The sequence below is a fragment of the Rhinolophus ferrumequinum genome, chromosome 2 (genome assembly GCF_004115265.2).
Source record: "Rhinolophus ferrumequinum isolate MPI-CBG mRhiFer1 chromosome 2, mRhiFer1_v1.p, whole genome shotgun sequence".
NCBI lineage: Eukaryota > Metazoa > Chordata > Mammalia > Chiroptera > Rhinolophidae > Rhinolophus > Rhinolophus ferrumequinum.
The window spans coordinates 1,817,512-1,834,165 of record NC_046285.1 but is presented as its reverse complement, the minus strand read 5'-3'; the positions used below and the strand labels follow the sequence as shown (position 1 = coordinate 1,834,165).

Sequence of the window (16,654 nt, the reverse complement as noted above, 5' to 3'; positions counted from 1 at the left end):
GAATTCTTAGGTTTATGCAGAAATTATGGCAGTTCTAAAGCATGATGATCAACATACCATAAGTACCCAAGACAGTGCATCTGATCTCTGTCAACTCAGCACACAGACTGTGTTCTCCATGCTTGACCATCTCACACAGTGGGCGAGGCACAAATTTCAGGCACTGAATGCTGAGAAATTTCCACAGAGCAAATCAAACAGAGATAAGGTAGACTCATTGGGTGAGTCATAACTTCTCTCTATTTTCTTAATTATTAACCAATTAACTCCTTTCTGTATCAATTCTATAATTTAAGGTTTAGCTTTTAAAAGACCTGTTTTCTTGTATACCATTCTTTTTCTTAAGGTGGCCGTTTCACTGAGAAAAAGCAGTGATTTATAGATAGAAAACCTCTCTAAATTCTCGGTCTCATTCATTGCTTTAGGCAAGACACAACCTAATTTTTCTTCTCTCTTAGAAGATTGAGTATTAAAGAAGATGATGAATATATGAATTGTAAAGTGTGAAATAAATGCGCTGTTACTATTGTTACTAACCTACCCCTAACTGTTGATATTTACTTTGTGTCACCTCAGTGTATTGTGTGCATTTACTCTATGTCCCCTCAGTATGTGTGTGTGTGTGTGTGTACATGTACATACTCATACATATACATGTAGTGAACTGTTCCTTATCCTTTTTCACTTGTGAAATACTCTGCAATCTTTTTCACATTTAAGTTTTAAATTTCAAAGATTTTAATTTCATGGCCTCCTCCTCCTCCCGGCTCCCCACATACATTTTTTATTCATTTTCTGACCTGTTTCGGGTAGTTTTTTTTTATCCAGTAGCTCTCCAGAAAATGCCTAATACGTGTTACTACACTATACCCTGCTGCACCTACTGTTGTGCTCTTTTTCCCTGTGATATCACAATTCCCACTAAGGTGATTAAAAGGGAAATCTTATTAGCCGTTAAAAATGACATCTGCCCCTATGGTATAAGTATTTGGTGAGAAGAATAAAAATAGTAATGGATTCTCTTTAACATTTTTGAAACTTTTTTTTTTTTTTCATTCTTGCAGCAAGTAGATGAAGTATATTATCTGTCTGCTTCTGTATACCTCAGCCATTTTAATGGACATTATATGTTTTCCCCCCAAGGCTTTGAGGTTAATTGAAAAAATTGACTAACAGTTCTTAAAGAGGTCTCCACTTACACAGTTCTCAGTTTCTGAGCATCTCTCTCTTGTTCTTATACCTGTGAAAGCACATACTTTCCTCTTGGTAAGCACAATAGTTTATTTTTCTAAAAAATTTTGAGCTTGCACTAATTATCTGTTTGGGGAATGTTTTTTTTCCTGGAATATGGCTAATATATTTTTCCATTAATTTAACATTTAAATGTTTGTTCCTGTTTCTGCAAGTGAAAATGTTATTATAAAACCAAGTATGAACTCTGTTATCACCATTTCTACTAACATTGCAATGAAAATTCTAGCATTTAAGAATGTTTGCTATGGTTCAAAAGTACAAACCTTTAACATTCCTCAATATAATTTGAAATGGTCTACAAATTTTGATGGAAGTAAGGGACTTATTTTAAATATAATTTATTTTAAATTTACTATCTTGATTGTTTAAATTTTGGAGAAATTTATATTTCCTGTTTGCTACATACTGTTATGAATCATTATTAAAATTAATATGCTTTAAATAAGAATTCACAAATTGGACTGTCCTCATTTAGAAGTTTCCAAATTACGTCTTTTCTTAGACTCTTGAAAAAAATTACCCTTTTAAAATATTTGTGATTTTACCTCAAAGGTACTTTTACTTTCAGTTTCCATTGTAATAGTTGATATTGTATATGTGGCAATGCAGCAAAAACATAGATTGTTAAAGAATTCTAAACTTTAAAATGAAAAAGAAGTCTATTTCCATAATTCTGTTTTTTTTCCTACCAAAAGCTGTACTCTATCGGTGTTTTTTATGGTTATCAATATAATTAACTAATCTTTATATCTATTCTATCATGTTTCTGTCTTTTCAATATTTGCTAAAATTTACATTTAATCCTCACTACAACATTGTAGGGAAGGCCAGGCAGATACTAACACTTCCCTTTTATTTATGAGGAAACAGAAACTCAAATGAATGTCCGAGATAAGTAATAATGGTGAAGTTGGAGCAAGAATCCTCTGATCAAGCAGCTTGTTGATAGCTACATTCTAAATATGATACCCTAAAACGTTTAGATTAATTCAGCTAGTGAAATCAATTGAATTGAAAATAAATATGTTGAAATTAAAACCGACACTTCAAATTTCATCCTCTAAGTCTTTAATTACTGAATTATCTTTTTATAACCTAGTGTCCAGTGTGGATTATGAAGACTATCAGAGTGTAAGCCGTTTTCTAGACCTCATACCTCAAGACACTCTGGCCGTGGCTTCCTTTCGCTCCAAAGCCTACACACGAGCTGTCATGCACTTTGAATCATTTATTACAGAAAAGAGACAAGATATTCAAGAGCACCTCGGATTTTTACAGGTTTGAAATTAATATAGTGAACTTAATAATGGTATTTATCGCCAGTGTAATACGTTTTTATTGTTCATTTTACCAAGTGTTTTAGATGCTGTGCTAGGCACTAGATATTTTTGTAATAGAAGCTTATAGATTGGTGGAGAGAGATAAGCATCAGTTGGGTGTAATGTCTTAAGTACAGGGACGTAGATATGCCCTGAGGAAGGCCAGTTCACTCATCTTATATGTGGGGTGTGGTGAGAGATGGGAGTGGGGAGCAGGGGTCAGTAAGGGCTTCTTGAAGATGCTGTCTGAGCTGGATCTTCAAAAATGAATGAATGATAGGCAGGTAAAAGGAGGATAAAAGGTATCCCACTCAGAGGCATCCCTGTGGATTTGGGAGAGAGTGGATATGTGCTAAAGAGGAAAGTGTTAGTTTTGGAGTGGCAGAGGAAAGATAGAGCTTCCGGCAGAGTATAGGGAAATCACAGAGGACTTTTAAGTTGCCCAAGATTCTTAGAGGATTTGAATCAGGGAAGTGCTTTAGTCAGATGACACTTCAGCTGACTGCCTGTGGCAGTCATGGAGGAAGGGTTTGAAAGGGCTGTGCTTTAAGGCAAGCAGGCCATTACTAGTGTCATGAGAAATGGGGGCCTGCATTTGGGGGTAGGTGAATAGAGGGATGGACTCGTTAGAACAGGAGTCAACCATGACAACGCTGGTGAAGTAACGGTTTAGGTGATAATATTGTGACTGTGGGGAAGACAGGAAACTAGGGGTAGGTGGGGCTAATACACTGGGATTAAATAAGAGGTCAAAATTGGTGGGCTTTTTTCGGGTCAAAAAGCAAAGTGTAGTGGGAAAATGGAAAAATGAGTACTTGTATTCTGGATAAATATTAGCCTTTTCCTGTTTTGGCTTTCCTCCTTATCCAGTTGTGAGTCTGTTTGTTCATTGTTCAATCATTCCCTTTACAAGGACATTCAAGTCCCTTGTCGTTCTCCCTCTGTTGTAACTCACTTTGTAAAACTCGAGCCCTGGCTACACTCACCTTCTTTCTTCCTAGTGTCTGCATGTAAGCAGCTGAACATTCTAGAGAAAAATCACACAATCACAGATGGGGTTTTTAAGTGCTTTTCAGTTCATAATCTCAGACATCAGCAGGACTCTAACATGCCTTCAGTCCTTCTAGGTTTCTCTAGTAAGCCCCTCGCCCACTCTTCAAGATGGCTCTTACCTTACCTTAGAACATTTCTCACCTCCACCTCACTGACTCTCAACTGATGGTCTTACTCCATTGGTCGTTAGGAAAATAGAAGCCAAATGTCTGCCAAATCTGAAAACACACTGGCTTCTACGCCGTATTCTTTTTCTTCTCTTCTGTTGTTCCTAAGGAAGTATCCCTTCCTGTCAAAAAGTCCTACTTGTATATTCAATTTCAAGGATTTCACTCCTTGAAATATTCCTGCTTTCTTTAGTACCATTAATTTCTCTTTCTTAACCAGAGTATACAGAGTACACAGACATGCTCTGGTATCTCTTTTTTAAATTTTTAAAATTTCATTGATCTTAGGTTTTCCTTCGGGTACTTCCCACCTCTCTGTTTCCCTTCACAGCAGTTTTTAAAAGAATTGTCTGTCTTCCCTATTTTCACTTCCCATTTACTCTTCCCATTCCAACAAGCCTTCTTTCTCCATTCCACTGACACTGCTCTTGCCAAAAAAGTCAGCTGCCTCATGTTATCAGATCCACACAGTGTTTCCCAGTCCTTATTTTCTTAACCTCACAGCACCATCTGACCACTCCTTTCTTAGTAAGACATTTGCTTTTCTCCCACGGCTCCTGTGATACCACGTTCTCCAGGTTTCTTCAGACTAGTCTGGTTTCTCCTCTCACTCCTTTGTTAGTTCTTCCTTATCTATAAATACAGAGTAAAAACACTCTGCTTTCCCTCCCTCTCTGGCCTCTCTCTCTCTCTCTCTCTCTCTCCCCCCCCTTCCCCCTTCCCCCCCCCCCGTCCCTCCCTCTTCTCATTTCCTAAATCATGCCAGCCTTTCCCCTGTCATCTTTGAAGTTTTTGTCTTAAGCCTGAATATTTCCTTTGAATCCAAATTTGATGTCTTGGGTTTTTTGAAGGCATCTAAATATCAATATATTAAAATGGTTGTTTAATTTTTTTTTTGTTTTAAAATTTAGTGAAACACTTATAAATTACACTTAACAGAATTTTTTATAAATTGGGTTTGAAGAGAGTTCAGAACCTTGAGATTCTTTATTGCTCTTATTATCAATAACAGTTACTAATGTAGGTTTGTATTTAAGTGGAATAAGTGTTGTGGTAATGGAATGGCTGGGAATAAAGTTGTAATTTTATTGTGAGTCTGCCTTGAAAGAAAAACTTATTATTGCTTTGAGAAAAATATTATCATGTGCCCTTTTCACATAAACTGGTGGTTTTATAGTTTTATTTCAGTTGTATTTTTCCCTTCATGTGATTGTTTTTTAATGGTGAACAAAGAAATTATATGCTGCTATGCATGAACCCGATGGAGTGGCTGGAGTGAGTGCAATTCGAAAAGCAGAACCATCTCTGAAAGAACAGATCCTTGAACATGAAAGCATTGGCTTACTGAGGGATGCCACTGCTTGTTATGACAGGGCTATTCAGCTAGAACCAGACCAGGTAAGATAATAAATAAAGGCAATGTAATGAAGAGCCCTAAACTAGGAACTCTGGAAAACTTCATTTCAATACCGTCTCTCCCAGTGTCCCAGTGTGTCCGGAAAATACTGAACTGTGTCTGAGCTGGAGTTTCCTGATTGATAAAATAAAAGACTTGTGCTAGATGATCTCAAAGATCCTTTCCACTGCCAAATTTCTGTGACCTTAGAAATCCCCCAAGTGAATAAGATTTATTGTGGAGTATGTTTGTAGTAAACTGTGTGTCCAATTACTCTAAACTTTATATAATTTTAGTTTGCTAGTAGAAGTATAAGACATACATGAATTTTTAATAATAATAATGATTCTCTATAGTCTAAGAAACTTCTTCAGATTTCACATGCCTCCTACCAACATATGGGAATATATATCTGAAATAATCCCATAGAATCAGTGAGTTACAGTTACCAGTGGGGTTATGTTACATATCTTATGTTTATTGGGACAGGAAAGGGGCTTAGAATCATCCATTCATAATTGTTGGTTTAGATTCTCTCTAATCTTGGGGTGGTGCTTTTTGTCATATTTGACATGTTCATTTCTCAGAAGCTCAGTGTCCAGGGCCTTTATTTTTCACAATCTTGTTTTCAATTTTAAAGAATACTGCTAAATAATCCTATTTAACTTTTTAGTTTCTAAAGCTCCAAATCCACACTAACATTGTAACCTTGAGTATTCCTTTTTAATGTGACAAATAATCTTTAAATAAAATATATTTGATCTGAACGAAAAATTAGACCAAATCTAGAAAAAAATACAATTAATCTGCGATTTTTAAGGTTGTCTGTATTTAAAAAAAAAAAAAAAAACTCAGATGTGTGGTACGGGTCTCTGTTATCTAGCCAAGGAAATCTATTGGCCAAACTAAGAAGGGCAGGCTCAGTGAGATAAATTGTTTTGGTTTTTTTAAAAATAAATATTGGTTAAGCTGTTACTGGTTCCCAAGATATATTTGAGTGACAATTGTTATTTTAAATATTTTTAAAACTTTAGATCATTCATTATCATGGTGTAGTGAAGTCCATGTTGGGTCTTGGTCAGCTGTCTACTGTAATCACCCAGGTTAATGGAGTTCATGCTAACAGGTAATATTTTTTAAAAGAACGATTTTCTTTTGTTATTGTATCTTAATGGGGAATTTATAAATTAATGAATTGGGTTGACATAATGTTTACTGAAGTAATGAAATTTTTTTTATGTTTTCAAGCATTGGAGATAAGCACCAAAAAATAGTTTTTCCTATTTTCTTGTAAGTTGATCTGACACTTAAAAACTTACCTTCTGTCCAAAGAGTCATCCTTGAATTAGATCTGCTTTAAGACCAAAGCTCACTTACTCTTGATGAGGCTCACAGAGGCACTTCCAAAGGGGATCTAAGCTCTAATGATGCCTAGGTTATCAGCATTAGTTATTTTCTGTTTTGGGGAGGGAGAAACTTTGTGACTCCATATGGAATATCACCAGATTCTGTGTTTTTTATTTTTCCCTAATGAAAGCAGTCTTCCTTTAATAAAGAAAATGGGTTTGTTATAGCAAACCAAATGATACCCCCCGACCCCTGCCCCCAGATAGCACTTACATGTGGCAAATATTAAGGCCACACGTTTCTAATTTGGAAACTGATTGTGGAGGTTGGCTCTGCTCTTGAAATGCCTTGCTCTGAGAACTGAAAGCCGTATTGCTTAATGTATTTACCAGACCCCAACTGACGTTTCTGGCCAGTGAGAGCTGGTCGAAAGGGATGGGATCTTAGTTAACCACAGAGCACACAGGCCACTGTTTTCAGTTAGATGACTCTGAGAAAGCTCTTTTAAGTATAGCTAGTTTCTATCAATTCCAAACTGTGATTTCTAAAGACCACCATTCTGGAATGTCTCAGAGCAGAAGAGCTCACTGTTGGCTAGATGGTTTCGTAGTAGTGGAATTTATGAAACGATGGAGGAAACTTTATAGAAGCAGGGAAAGAATGGTTATATGTTTTAACTATGTTTCTCCAGAACATATTAGTTGAGAGGCCTTATGAATAAAGGGATTGCAGGGAATGGGACTGTTTCTCTTGGCTGAAGCCAAGGTGTCAGATTTCCTGATGATGCTCACTGGACAGTCAGACTCCTCTTGTCTTCCCTTTGCATTTGGGATGCCTACAACCTCCTGATCTGTGTGAAAAGGCAAGTGTCAGTATTCAAGGAATGCCGCTGTACCACATGGGAGCAAATGGTCATTGAGGGGGCATGTTTTCCTTGGGCAGGTATTTGCATTTAAACAAATATTTTCCCAAAATTATTGACTGTGCTTGACCTAGACAGTCATTCTTTTTAATGCTCCCATTTATGGGGCCAAGTCCTCACAGCCTGGTCCCCTTTGCCACTTCGTACTTTTTGGTATAATGCTTGGTATGACACATTCCTCTGGATAGCAAATCCTGCTAATGCTACTCAAAGATTTTTATCCTAAAACCTTGATATTCTGGCATCTGGTGATAAACTTGTAAAGTTATTAAAAATTGTACTTTTGAAAATTATATTTCTATTGAATTTCTTTTAGCCTTGTTCTAAATTGTTTTTAGTGGTATTTCATGTTTAGGAATTAGGTAATATTAAATATTTATGATATTTTAGATTTTTTAAAATAAAAATTGACTAATTTATTACATTGTCTTTATGTATTTTTACTACAGAAGAGCAAGGTGGGCATTTATCCCAGCCTCTCTGAGTCTGTTATTTATAATATGGGGATATGTGTGCCTTTCATTGTTATTAGTTAATTAAATGGCAAAATGTGCCTAGCCCAGGGTGTAGCGTATATAGCAGGTACTCATTGAAATGGTATAATTAATAAAGAGGAAACATGGGGAAAATCTAGCTGCTTTTATGCAGTCATGATCCAAAATGTCACTAGCCATCTTAGTGTCTTAGAAGTAGAATACTTAGGAAAAATAATTACTTATGTCATTTTGGTTTTACAAACCCAAATTTTAAAGTAACTGAAGATGGTTTCAGAGTAGGTATATATTTTAGGTAGCTAATTTTGTATCCTTTGTTATGCCATTGACACATCATTTGTGTTTCTTATGCCCTTATTATTGAGTGTTCTATGCACTCCCTAACTGCCTCTGACCACCCCAACAGCTCTTATATTTTTATCTTACATTTAATTCAAAATCCAAAGTTACTGGAATTGCTTACTTCTGAATGCTTGTATGGTCAGTTCGCTATTTTCCTCCTTTCCCTTTGTTCAAGTTAAGCATAGCGCTGATCTTAACAACTACACTTCGTAATTGTCCAGGCATTAGTTTTGCTCTAATATGTGGCACAATTTAATTCATCAAGGAATGGCATTTTTAAATAGCTCTATCAGAAGTAGTTATTGAAGAAATGTTTTCAGGAAATGCAAAGATTAAAATTTGAGAGGTTCTTTTGGATAGAGATAATTATTTTGTATCTGTGTACAAAATACAATACAAATACAATAAATAGAGCAATAAATAAATACATTAAATAGAGTATTTAAACCAATGAAAAAAATCTTTAAATGCCACTTTAAATAAAAAGAAGATTGCTTGATATGGGTTTCTTTTAATAGGTCTGAATGGACAGATGAATTAAACACATACAGAGTAGAAGCAGCTTGGAAATTGTCACAGTGGGATTTGGTGGAAAACTATTTGGCAGCAGGTAAAATTACTTCTTGAAATATAAGCAGTTTTAATATGCCATATATATTCAGACTTAAGTATCTAAGGAACAGTCATAAACTTAGCCTGTTTTATGATAACCTTGTTTAGTTGTTCCAAGTAGAATGAAACCATCTGTTCACTATTTCTCCTGACCATTTTACCAAATGAAATGAAGCTTGTTCTTGGACCAGCTACCGTGGTCCTTGACTCTTCATTTGTTTTTCAGATGGGAAATCTACAACATGGAGTGTCAGACTGGGTCAGCTATTGCTCTCAGCCAAAAAGAGAGATGTCATAGCTTTTTATGACACACTGAAACTAGTGAGAGCAGAACAAATTGTACCTCTTTCAGCTGCAAGCTTTGAAAGAGGCTCTTACCAACGAGGATATGAGTATATTGTGAGGTATTTTGAAGTTTCTATTTTTATATTTCTGGTCTATAAGTGTCATTTGACAGGCTTAGAATTTTTTGATTTGTGAATAACTGACAGTATGTTTGGTATCATGCATAGCTAGACAAAATGGCTCTCATTCTTTAACTCACAATCACCCTATAGTTTTTTAAAAAATGTTCTAACATATGTCCTGTTAGTTAGAAAGGCAATTATGAGACTTCTAAAAAATAACAAAAAAAGATTTGACTTGGTGTAATCCATAGTTTATTTTCTATACAACTAATCTAAATAATCTAGATATCTATTGTACTCAGCACAGCGGTTCTTGGTGGTGGTGGTTCCTTTCCCTCTTCTCATTTAGAAATACATTACATTACTAGAAAGGAATATTAAATTTTAGGGGTAAGAAAGAACATGATGGAAAACATTTTAGATCTGTTAATTCATTCTCTGAAGAAAATAAACAAATGTTTTAATGAACTATAATAAATTAAAAAGATAAGTATGCAATATTTTTAGAAGAATTTACTATATTTTGTATCAGCTTATTTGGTAACAGCTTAATGAAACCAGAGATTGAACGACAGAGATTAATTCTGTTCTGTAGCTACTCAGCTGCATTCTTGAACATTGAGTGATGTTGGTGATTATACATGGAAAAAGCTAGTATGAATGTATCACGAGTGTTTCCATCACTCTTAGAGAAAAAAGCAATTAAAATTGCATTCAAAAAAAAATTGCATTCATTTCACAATTTTTTACTGGCATCTACTATGCCAGGTCTTCTTACAGTAGTACCAGCAATATATGCAAATATTTATGTTGATTTATAATGGATCCATATTTTTTTATCTTCATATAGGTGGTAAAGTTTGATTTTCATACAATTGAATTTAGTTGTATATACCCTTCTCTAATTTAATTAATACAATTTGGGGGCCATAGCAAAGCACTAAATATTTAAATCAACGTAAATTGGTATTTATACCCAATTTGAAAAGATATAAATGTTACTGTTTATATATACCATGAATATATATTGGTTAAAGGTCTTCCAAAGAAAACTGCACATTTCAGATTGTTCATGGCTAATTTAAAGTACATGCTTTATATGTGAGATTAACAAGGCTAAAAATTATAATATTTTAACATAGTCTCTATCTATCTTCAGACTGCACATGTTATGTGAATTGGAGCACAGCATCAAACCACTTTTTCACCAGTCTCCAGGTGACAGTTTTCAAGAAGATTCTCTAAACTGGGTGGCTCGACTAGAAATGACCCAGAATTCCTACAGAGCCAAAGAGCCTATTCTGGCTCTCAGGAGAGCTTTGTTAAGCCTCAACAAAAGGTTATTCCACTTGTTTTTAAAATGTCAATTATCGTGAATTTTGTATTATATTTACATATTATTTGGGAGCATTTATTTTTCCTGATTTTCTTCCTGAATCTATTTTCCTATTTTCAATTGTCAAGGCTACTCTATATAGTTGAAATGAACTTAGAACTTAAGGATTACGTGTATATGCAGTATATCTTTTCTAAATGTTAAAAAACTATCTGGGGGAGGTACAGATACAAGCCAATAATAAGGTCTTCATAGACTCATAATAAAAATGGAGCACTCTAAGAAAGTTAAAATTAGTTTTGAACAAATTAGTCTTTGATTCCTTTGAACTGGTATATTGAGAGTTCCGTGTTGGGAAGAGATATTTTAATTAATTAATTTTTTTGGAGATAGTTTAATTGTTGTTAAATACACTTAAAATGCTCTTTCGCCCCGTTTTGTCACATTTCTTCAGACCAGATTACAATGAAATGGTTGGAGAATGCTGGCTACAGAGTGCCAGAGTAGCTAGAAAGGCTGGTCATCACCAGACAGCCTACAATGCTCTGCTTAATGCTGGAGACTCACGTCTTGCTGAGCTGTGTGTGGAAAGGGCGAAGTGGCTGTGGTCCAAGGTAAGGGCCAAGGGGAGGTCTCACAGGTATGTACTGTGTTACAGGTGGTGTGCTTCCTACAGAGGCCTGAGTGAGAGACCACTGGTAATCTAAATTCAGAACCTCCCTTTTTCTGTCACCCTTCTCCTTCATTTATCTACCATAACTGGGAAGAAACTGTTCCTTCTATCCTGAAGTTCCCAAATATTTTTCCATTTCAAGATTGAAAGTGTAGTTCATTCAATTTTCATCTGTTTTTCATTTTTTCCTTGAGGGAAGTGATCAATTTTTGCTTTGTTTTTATCTTGTATACATATAAAGGGTTCATGTAGTAAGCAATCAAAAAATATCTGTTAAATGAACACAAAACTATCCTTACCTACATCGTTGGCAATAATTAGTTTTGTGTGAACTTGCCAGTAGAACTGTCAAGATTCACTTCCAATTAATCCAGTCTGCTAGGAAGGGCTTAGTTTTGGAACACAAGTGCCCAGCAATCCTCAGATTAAAGCCACAGTGATGATAAAAGGGCTTTTTAAATATCTAAACTATTTGCAAACCTTATGCCTCAGATTTAAATGGCTGTTACTTTAATATCTCATGCTTGGCATCAGTCTAGAATTGGTAGGCATAGCGTGTTCTGAAATTGACCTTTACCAACTTTATAGGTGGCTGGAAAAGGACAGGAGGAGATGTTTCCTGGACAGGAAGTGAAAGTAATAATTCAGCCTACCTGAGTCACTATCTCCTCCTTTTTTGAGCTCGTACTAATCTATATATTGTAATACATACCTTAAACTCAGTATGTTAAAAATGGAATTCATCATCTAATACTCAATACCTATTTCTCCTCCCATATTCTTTATTTTTCTAAGTAGGGCTCTATTGCCTTCTCTCATCCAAAACAGAAATCTGGGCATCATCCTGAACTTCTTCCTCTCCCTCACTTTCCACATCCAGTTGGAGACTAACTCTACCTTAGAAAAGTCTTTTGACTCTTCACCCTTTATTTATCTCTGCTGCTTTCATTCATGGCCTTAGAATTTACAGCCTATAATAATACTGACAGCCTTTTTGGGGGTCTCACCATTTTTCTGTATACATGACTGCAGTCTGTGGTCTTTCTGGAATGTACGTTAAATCATGTTGTTGCCCTTATTAAAATCCTTCAAAGTATTCTTTATGAGTTTCGGATTAAGTCTGAACTTTAGGAAGTACACAAGGCCCTTTGTGATTGAGTCCCAGTCTGCCTCTTCAGTTTCATTTGTCACTATCTCACAAAACCTTAGGCTTCAACTAAAACTAGATTACTTTCTCCCAATTAAAATAACTTCTTCTACCAAGAATGTCTTTCACTGAATTCTCTGCCACGAAAATTTATACTCCTTCTTTCAGACCTAAGTCAGATTTTTTTCATTTGGTAACTTTCCTGACTGCTGCTCTTCCATTTTCCCATTTTTTTCAGGTAGACATAGGGGACTCTCTTTTCTTTCCCCTTTATACCAATGTGTATTCCTCTATTACTAGCACTTAGCACTTTGTGTTGTTAATTTATATAGTCTATTTTCTCAGTTGACTGTGAGCTTTTTTAAGCCAGAGATTTTGATTTATTCATGTTTGTTTATCCCCAGTCATAACACATATCTTCAGTTCCCTGCACTTTGATTAACTATAAAATGAATGAGTAAATGAATGAATAAATATAAGAGTTCTACAGGAAATGCAGCAATGCTTTCTTTTTAGGATTTTCCTTTCATAGGATTGAAATAAGAGTTAAACATGAAATTACAATTGGACTTATACATAAAATGTCTAATGAACTTTAAATCCTAGCAATTTTATTTGTCTTTCAGAAAATGGTAATATGTTCTTAAATTAAAAAACTTGTTGTTGCTTTTTTTTTCAGGGTGATGTTCACCAGGCACTAATTGTTCTTCAAAAGGGTGTTGAGTTATGTTTTCCTGAAAATAAAACCCCAGCTGAGAGTAAGAACAAGTTAATCCATGGTCGAGCTATGCTACTAGTTGGCCGATTTATGGAAGAAACAGCTAACTTTGAAAGCAATGCCATTATGAAAAAATATAAGGCAAGTGTATATGTGTAATGCAAATTTCAGTTAGAAACTCTTTTTTTTTTTTTGAAAATGGATAAAGTGATTTTAAAGTCCATATGGAAGAATGTATGTATAAAAATAGCCAGGAAACTTTTTTGACTTTTTTGACTTTTTAGTAAGTATATAGCATAAGTATATAGCTGAAGGAATTTTTATAAAGTAAATACATTCATGAAACCACCACCCAGGTCAAGAAGTAGAATATTATTAGTACTTCACAACCCACCCTTCACCCTCACTCCACAAAGTTAACTGCACTCTAGCCTGAAATTTTTTTTTTAGCCTGAAAATTTTTGAACAAACACAATATATATCTTCCTTACTAGTTATTAAGCTTTATATAGATGGTATTATAAGACAGATACTTCTCAGTAACCTTGGGTCAAATTAAAAATTGCAGTGGGAATTTAAAAATACTTTGAACTGAATGATAATAAAAATAAGACAAATCAAAACGTGGAATGCAGCTAAAGCCATTCTTTAAATGAATTTTATTTTCTCTGCATATATTAGAAGAAAATAAAGGCTCCAAAGTTAATGAGCTAAGTATCCACCTCAAAAAGTTAGAAAAGGAACTGAAAAAAAAAAAGAATGTAAAAGATAGGAAATAATAAAGTAAGAGCTGGGGCTAGAATTTGTGAGGCAGATTGATTTAGAGAAATTAAACAGGCCAAAAGTTCTAGATCTGTGTAGGAACCCTCTGAGGCTTTGACATGCTAACTCAACTGAGACCCCACTGCAAACAATTGCTGAGGAAAGAACAGTATTCAGAGGGCAGATAGGTCCATTGATGTGTCCATCAGTGTCAATCTTTTGGGAAAGAGCAGGATAGAAAAAAGTAAAATGTGACAAGTATATCTGGAGCGGCAAACTGAAAATAACAAACATACGTATCAAAATTTATTGTAAAGGTATAGTAATTAAGATGATTTTGTATTTATGTAAGATTAGACAAATAAGCTAATCAAACGGAACAGAGATACTGGAAAAGCATTCCCAATAATACTGTAGAATAGCGAGGAACAGTCTTTTCAATAAATGGTGTTGTGTCATTTGGATATCTTATAGGGGGAAAAGATCAAACTTGAGCCCTTCTTCACTTCGTAAACAAAAATAAACTTCAGGTAGATTGTAGCTCTAATTGTGAAAAACAAAACTATTAAAGCTTCCAAAATACAAAAGAGTATCTTCAAACCTAGAGGTAAGTAAGGACTTCTTCAGCAGACCAAAAAGAACTGTAAAAGAAACAATAAAAGAAACTGTAAAAGAAACAATAAAAGAAACTGTAAAAGAAACAATTAATAAATTTGACTAAATTAAAATTATGAATTTCTGCTCGTCAAAAGATACTATTAAGAATGTATAGGCAAGCCATAGATTACAAGTGTTTATAATACGTGAGTTATAGGGGGCTCATGTCCAGAATATAATAAGAACTCTTAAAAGTCAATAAGAAAAATACAGATAACTCAGTTTTAAAGTAGGATAGAAGACTTCACAGAAATATGTAAATGACCCCCAAAAAGAAAAAAACATGTTGAATGTAGTAGACAGGAATAGATGCAAATGAACAGTTTTATGAGATAATGCTATATACCTACCAGAATGGCTAAAATTTAAAAGATTGACAATTCCAAATGTTAGAAAGGCTATAGAGCATTTAGACTCTCATAAAATGCTGCTGGAAGTATAAATTGGTACAGTCATTTTGGAAAACAGTTTGGCATTTTATACTAAAGGTGATAATCCTATGATCCAGCCACTGTACCAGTACTCAACATGTCTCCATTGGACATGTACAAAAATGTTTTTACTAACATTATTTATAGTTTTAAACTGGAAGTAACTCAAATGTCAACTGGTTATAGAATGGATAAATTAATTGTAGTACATTCTTACACTGTAGTAATATACATATATGGCAATGAAAACCAACAAACCAAAGTTACATGTAACAACGTGGATTGAGCTCACATACATAATGTCGAATGAAAAAAGCCAGATACAAAATACTACATGTAGTATGATTCCATTTTTAAAGTTGGGCAAAACAAAATTATAGTATTAGAAATAGAGACAGTGGTTGTCTTAGTCCACTTGGGCTGTTGTAACAAACATACTGGGTGGCTTAAACAACAAAGATTTATTTCTCACAGTTCTGGAGACTGGGAAGTCCAAGATCAAGGCACTGGTCAGTTTGGTGCCTGGTGAGGGGCTGCTTCCTGAGTCATAGACTACCATCTTCTCATTATAACCTAACATGGCGGAAGGGGCAAGGGAGCTCTCTGGGGCCTCTTTTCTAAGGGCACAGTGGGCCATCACCAGGCTCCACCCTCATGACCTAATCACCTCCCAAAGGCCCCACCTCCTAAGACCATCACATTAGAGATTAAGCGTCAGCATATGAATTGGAACACAACATTCAAATAATAGTGGTTATTTTTGGAGGGAAAAAGGAAAGAGGGAGGGAATGGGGAGACTCATGTTTCTTGAGTTCTTGTATGGGTGTCATCAATTTGTGATAATTGATCCAGTTTACATGTAATATTTATGTGTTTTTCTGTATGTAAATTTTATTTTCCAAAATATAATAAATTTTGAAAACTTAAACCGAAAGAAAGGAGGGAAAGAAGAAGAGAGGAAAGAAGATGGAAAGATGATAAAACTAGATTGAAATATACCTTTTTTGAAGAAATCTTAATTAGTATTTTCCTTCGTTCCCTTTGCTACTCTGTGGCGAAATGGGAGAGGCGCAATGGCTGCCTTGTCTCTGTGGCTAGTTAGGCACCTGAATCCAGCCTCTGTTCCATACATCTGGTCGTGCATTCCTCTCCACAGGCAGCTTTGCATCTGTATGTTTTCATGATTAGAGTCAGGAAACTCAAGATCTCATTTAAGGTTCCTTGTCTAAACTATGTTCCCAAACTTGCTTGGATTAAGAGTGGAAATTGATTTTTAAAAAATTGTTTTTAGTCAGCCATTCTATGTATTTTCCATCATATTTCACATATTACTAAAAAATTAATAAACCCCACAAACATTTAAAGGGCAAGGAAACAGAGAGGAAATGACAAAGGAGACTGAGTAGGAGTGGCCAGTAAAGTAGGAGAAAATTTGGAAGGTTATGACCTCACAGAAGCCCAGGTAATAAAGTATTTCAAAGAGAAAATTGGGGGTAGGTCGGGGTGGGAGAGACAACAGAAACAAGTGCCAAAGAGAGTTCAAATGAGACCAGAATGGGAAAATATCTCTTGGAATTAAGGATCTGCTTTAGTGCAGTGGTGAAAACTAAAGCCCAA

The 16,654-nt window shown here is 35.0% G+C and overlaps 1 protein-coding gene across 3 annotated transcripts in view; it reads left to right on the top strand.

Moving 5' to 3' along the window:
- ATR (ATR serine/threonine kinase) overlaps positions 1-16,654 on the top strand; it is a 107,697-nt gene that overhangs the window by 67,545 nt on the left and 23,498 nt on the right. For all 3 annotated transcript variants that reach the window (XR_004421517.1, XM_033092241.1, XM_033092251.1), the window contains 9 exons: positions 11-221; positions 2,354-2,532; positions 5,027-5,191; positions 6,224-6,315; positions 8,813-8,904; positions 9,133-9,310; positions 10,473-10,652; positions 11,104-11,263; positions 13,149-13,328. Coding sequence is in view for 2 of the 3 variants with exons in the window: in XM_033092241.1 (XP_032948132.1) it covers positions 11-221; positions 2,354-2,532; positions 5,027-5,191; positions 6,224-6,315; positions 8,813-8,904; positions 9,133-9,310; positions 10,473-10,652; positions 11,104-11,263; positions 13,149-13,328 (1,437 nt within the window). In the remaining variant the exon portion in view is untranslated. The remainder of the gene's footprint in view (positions 1-10; positions 222-2,353; positions 2,533-5,026; positions 5,192-6,223; positions 6,316-8,812; positions 8,905-9,132; positions 9,311-10,472; positions 10,653-11,103; positions 11,264-13,148; positions 13,329-16,654) is intronic.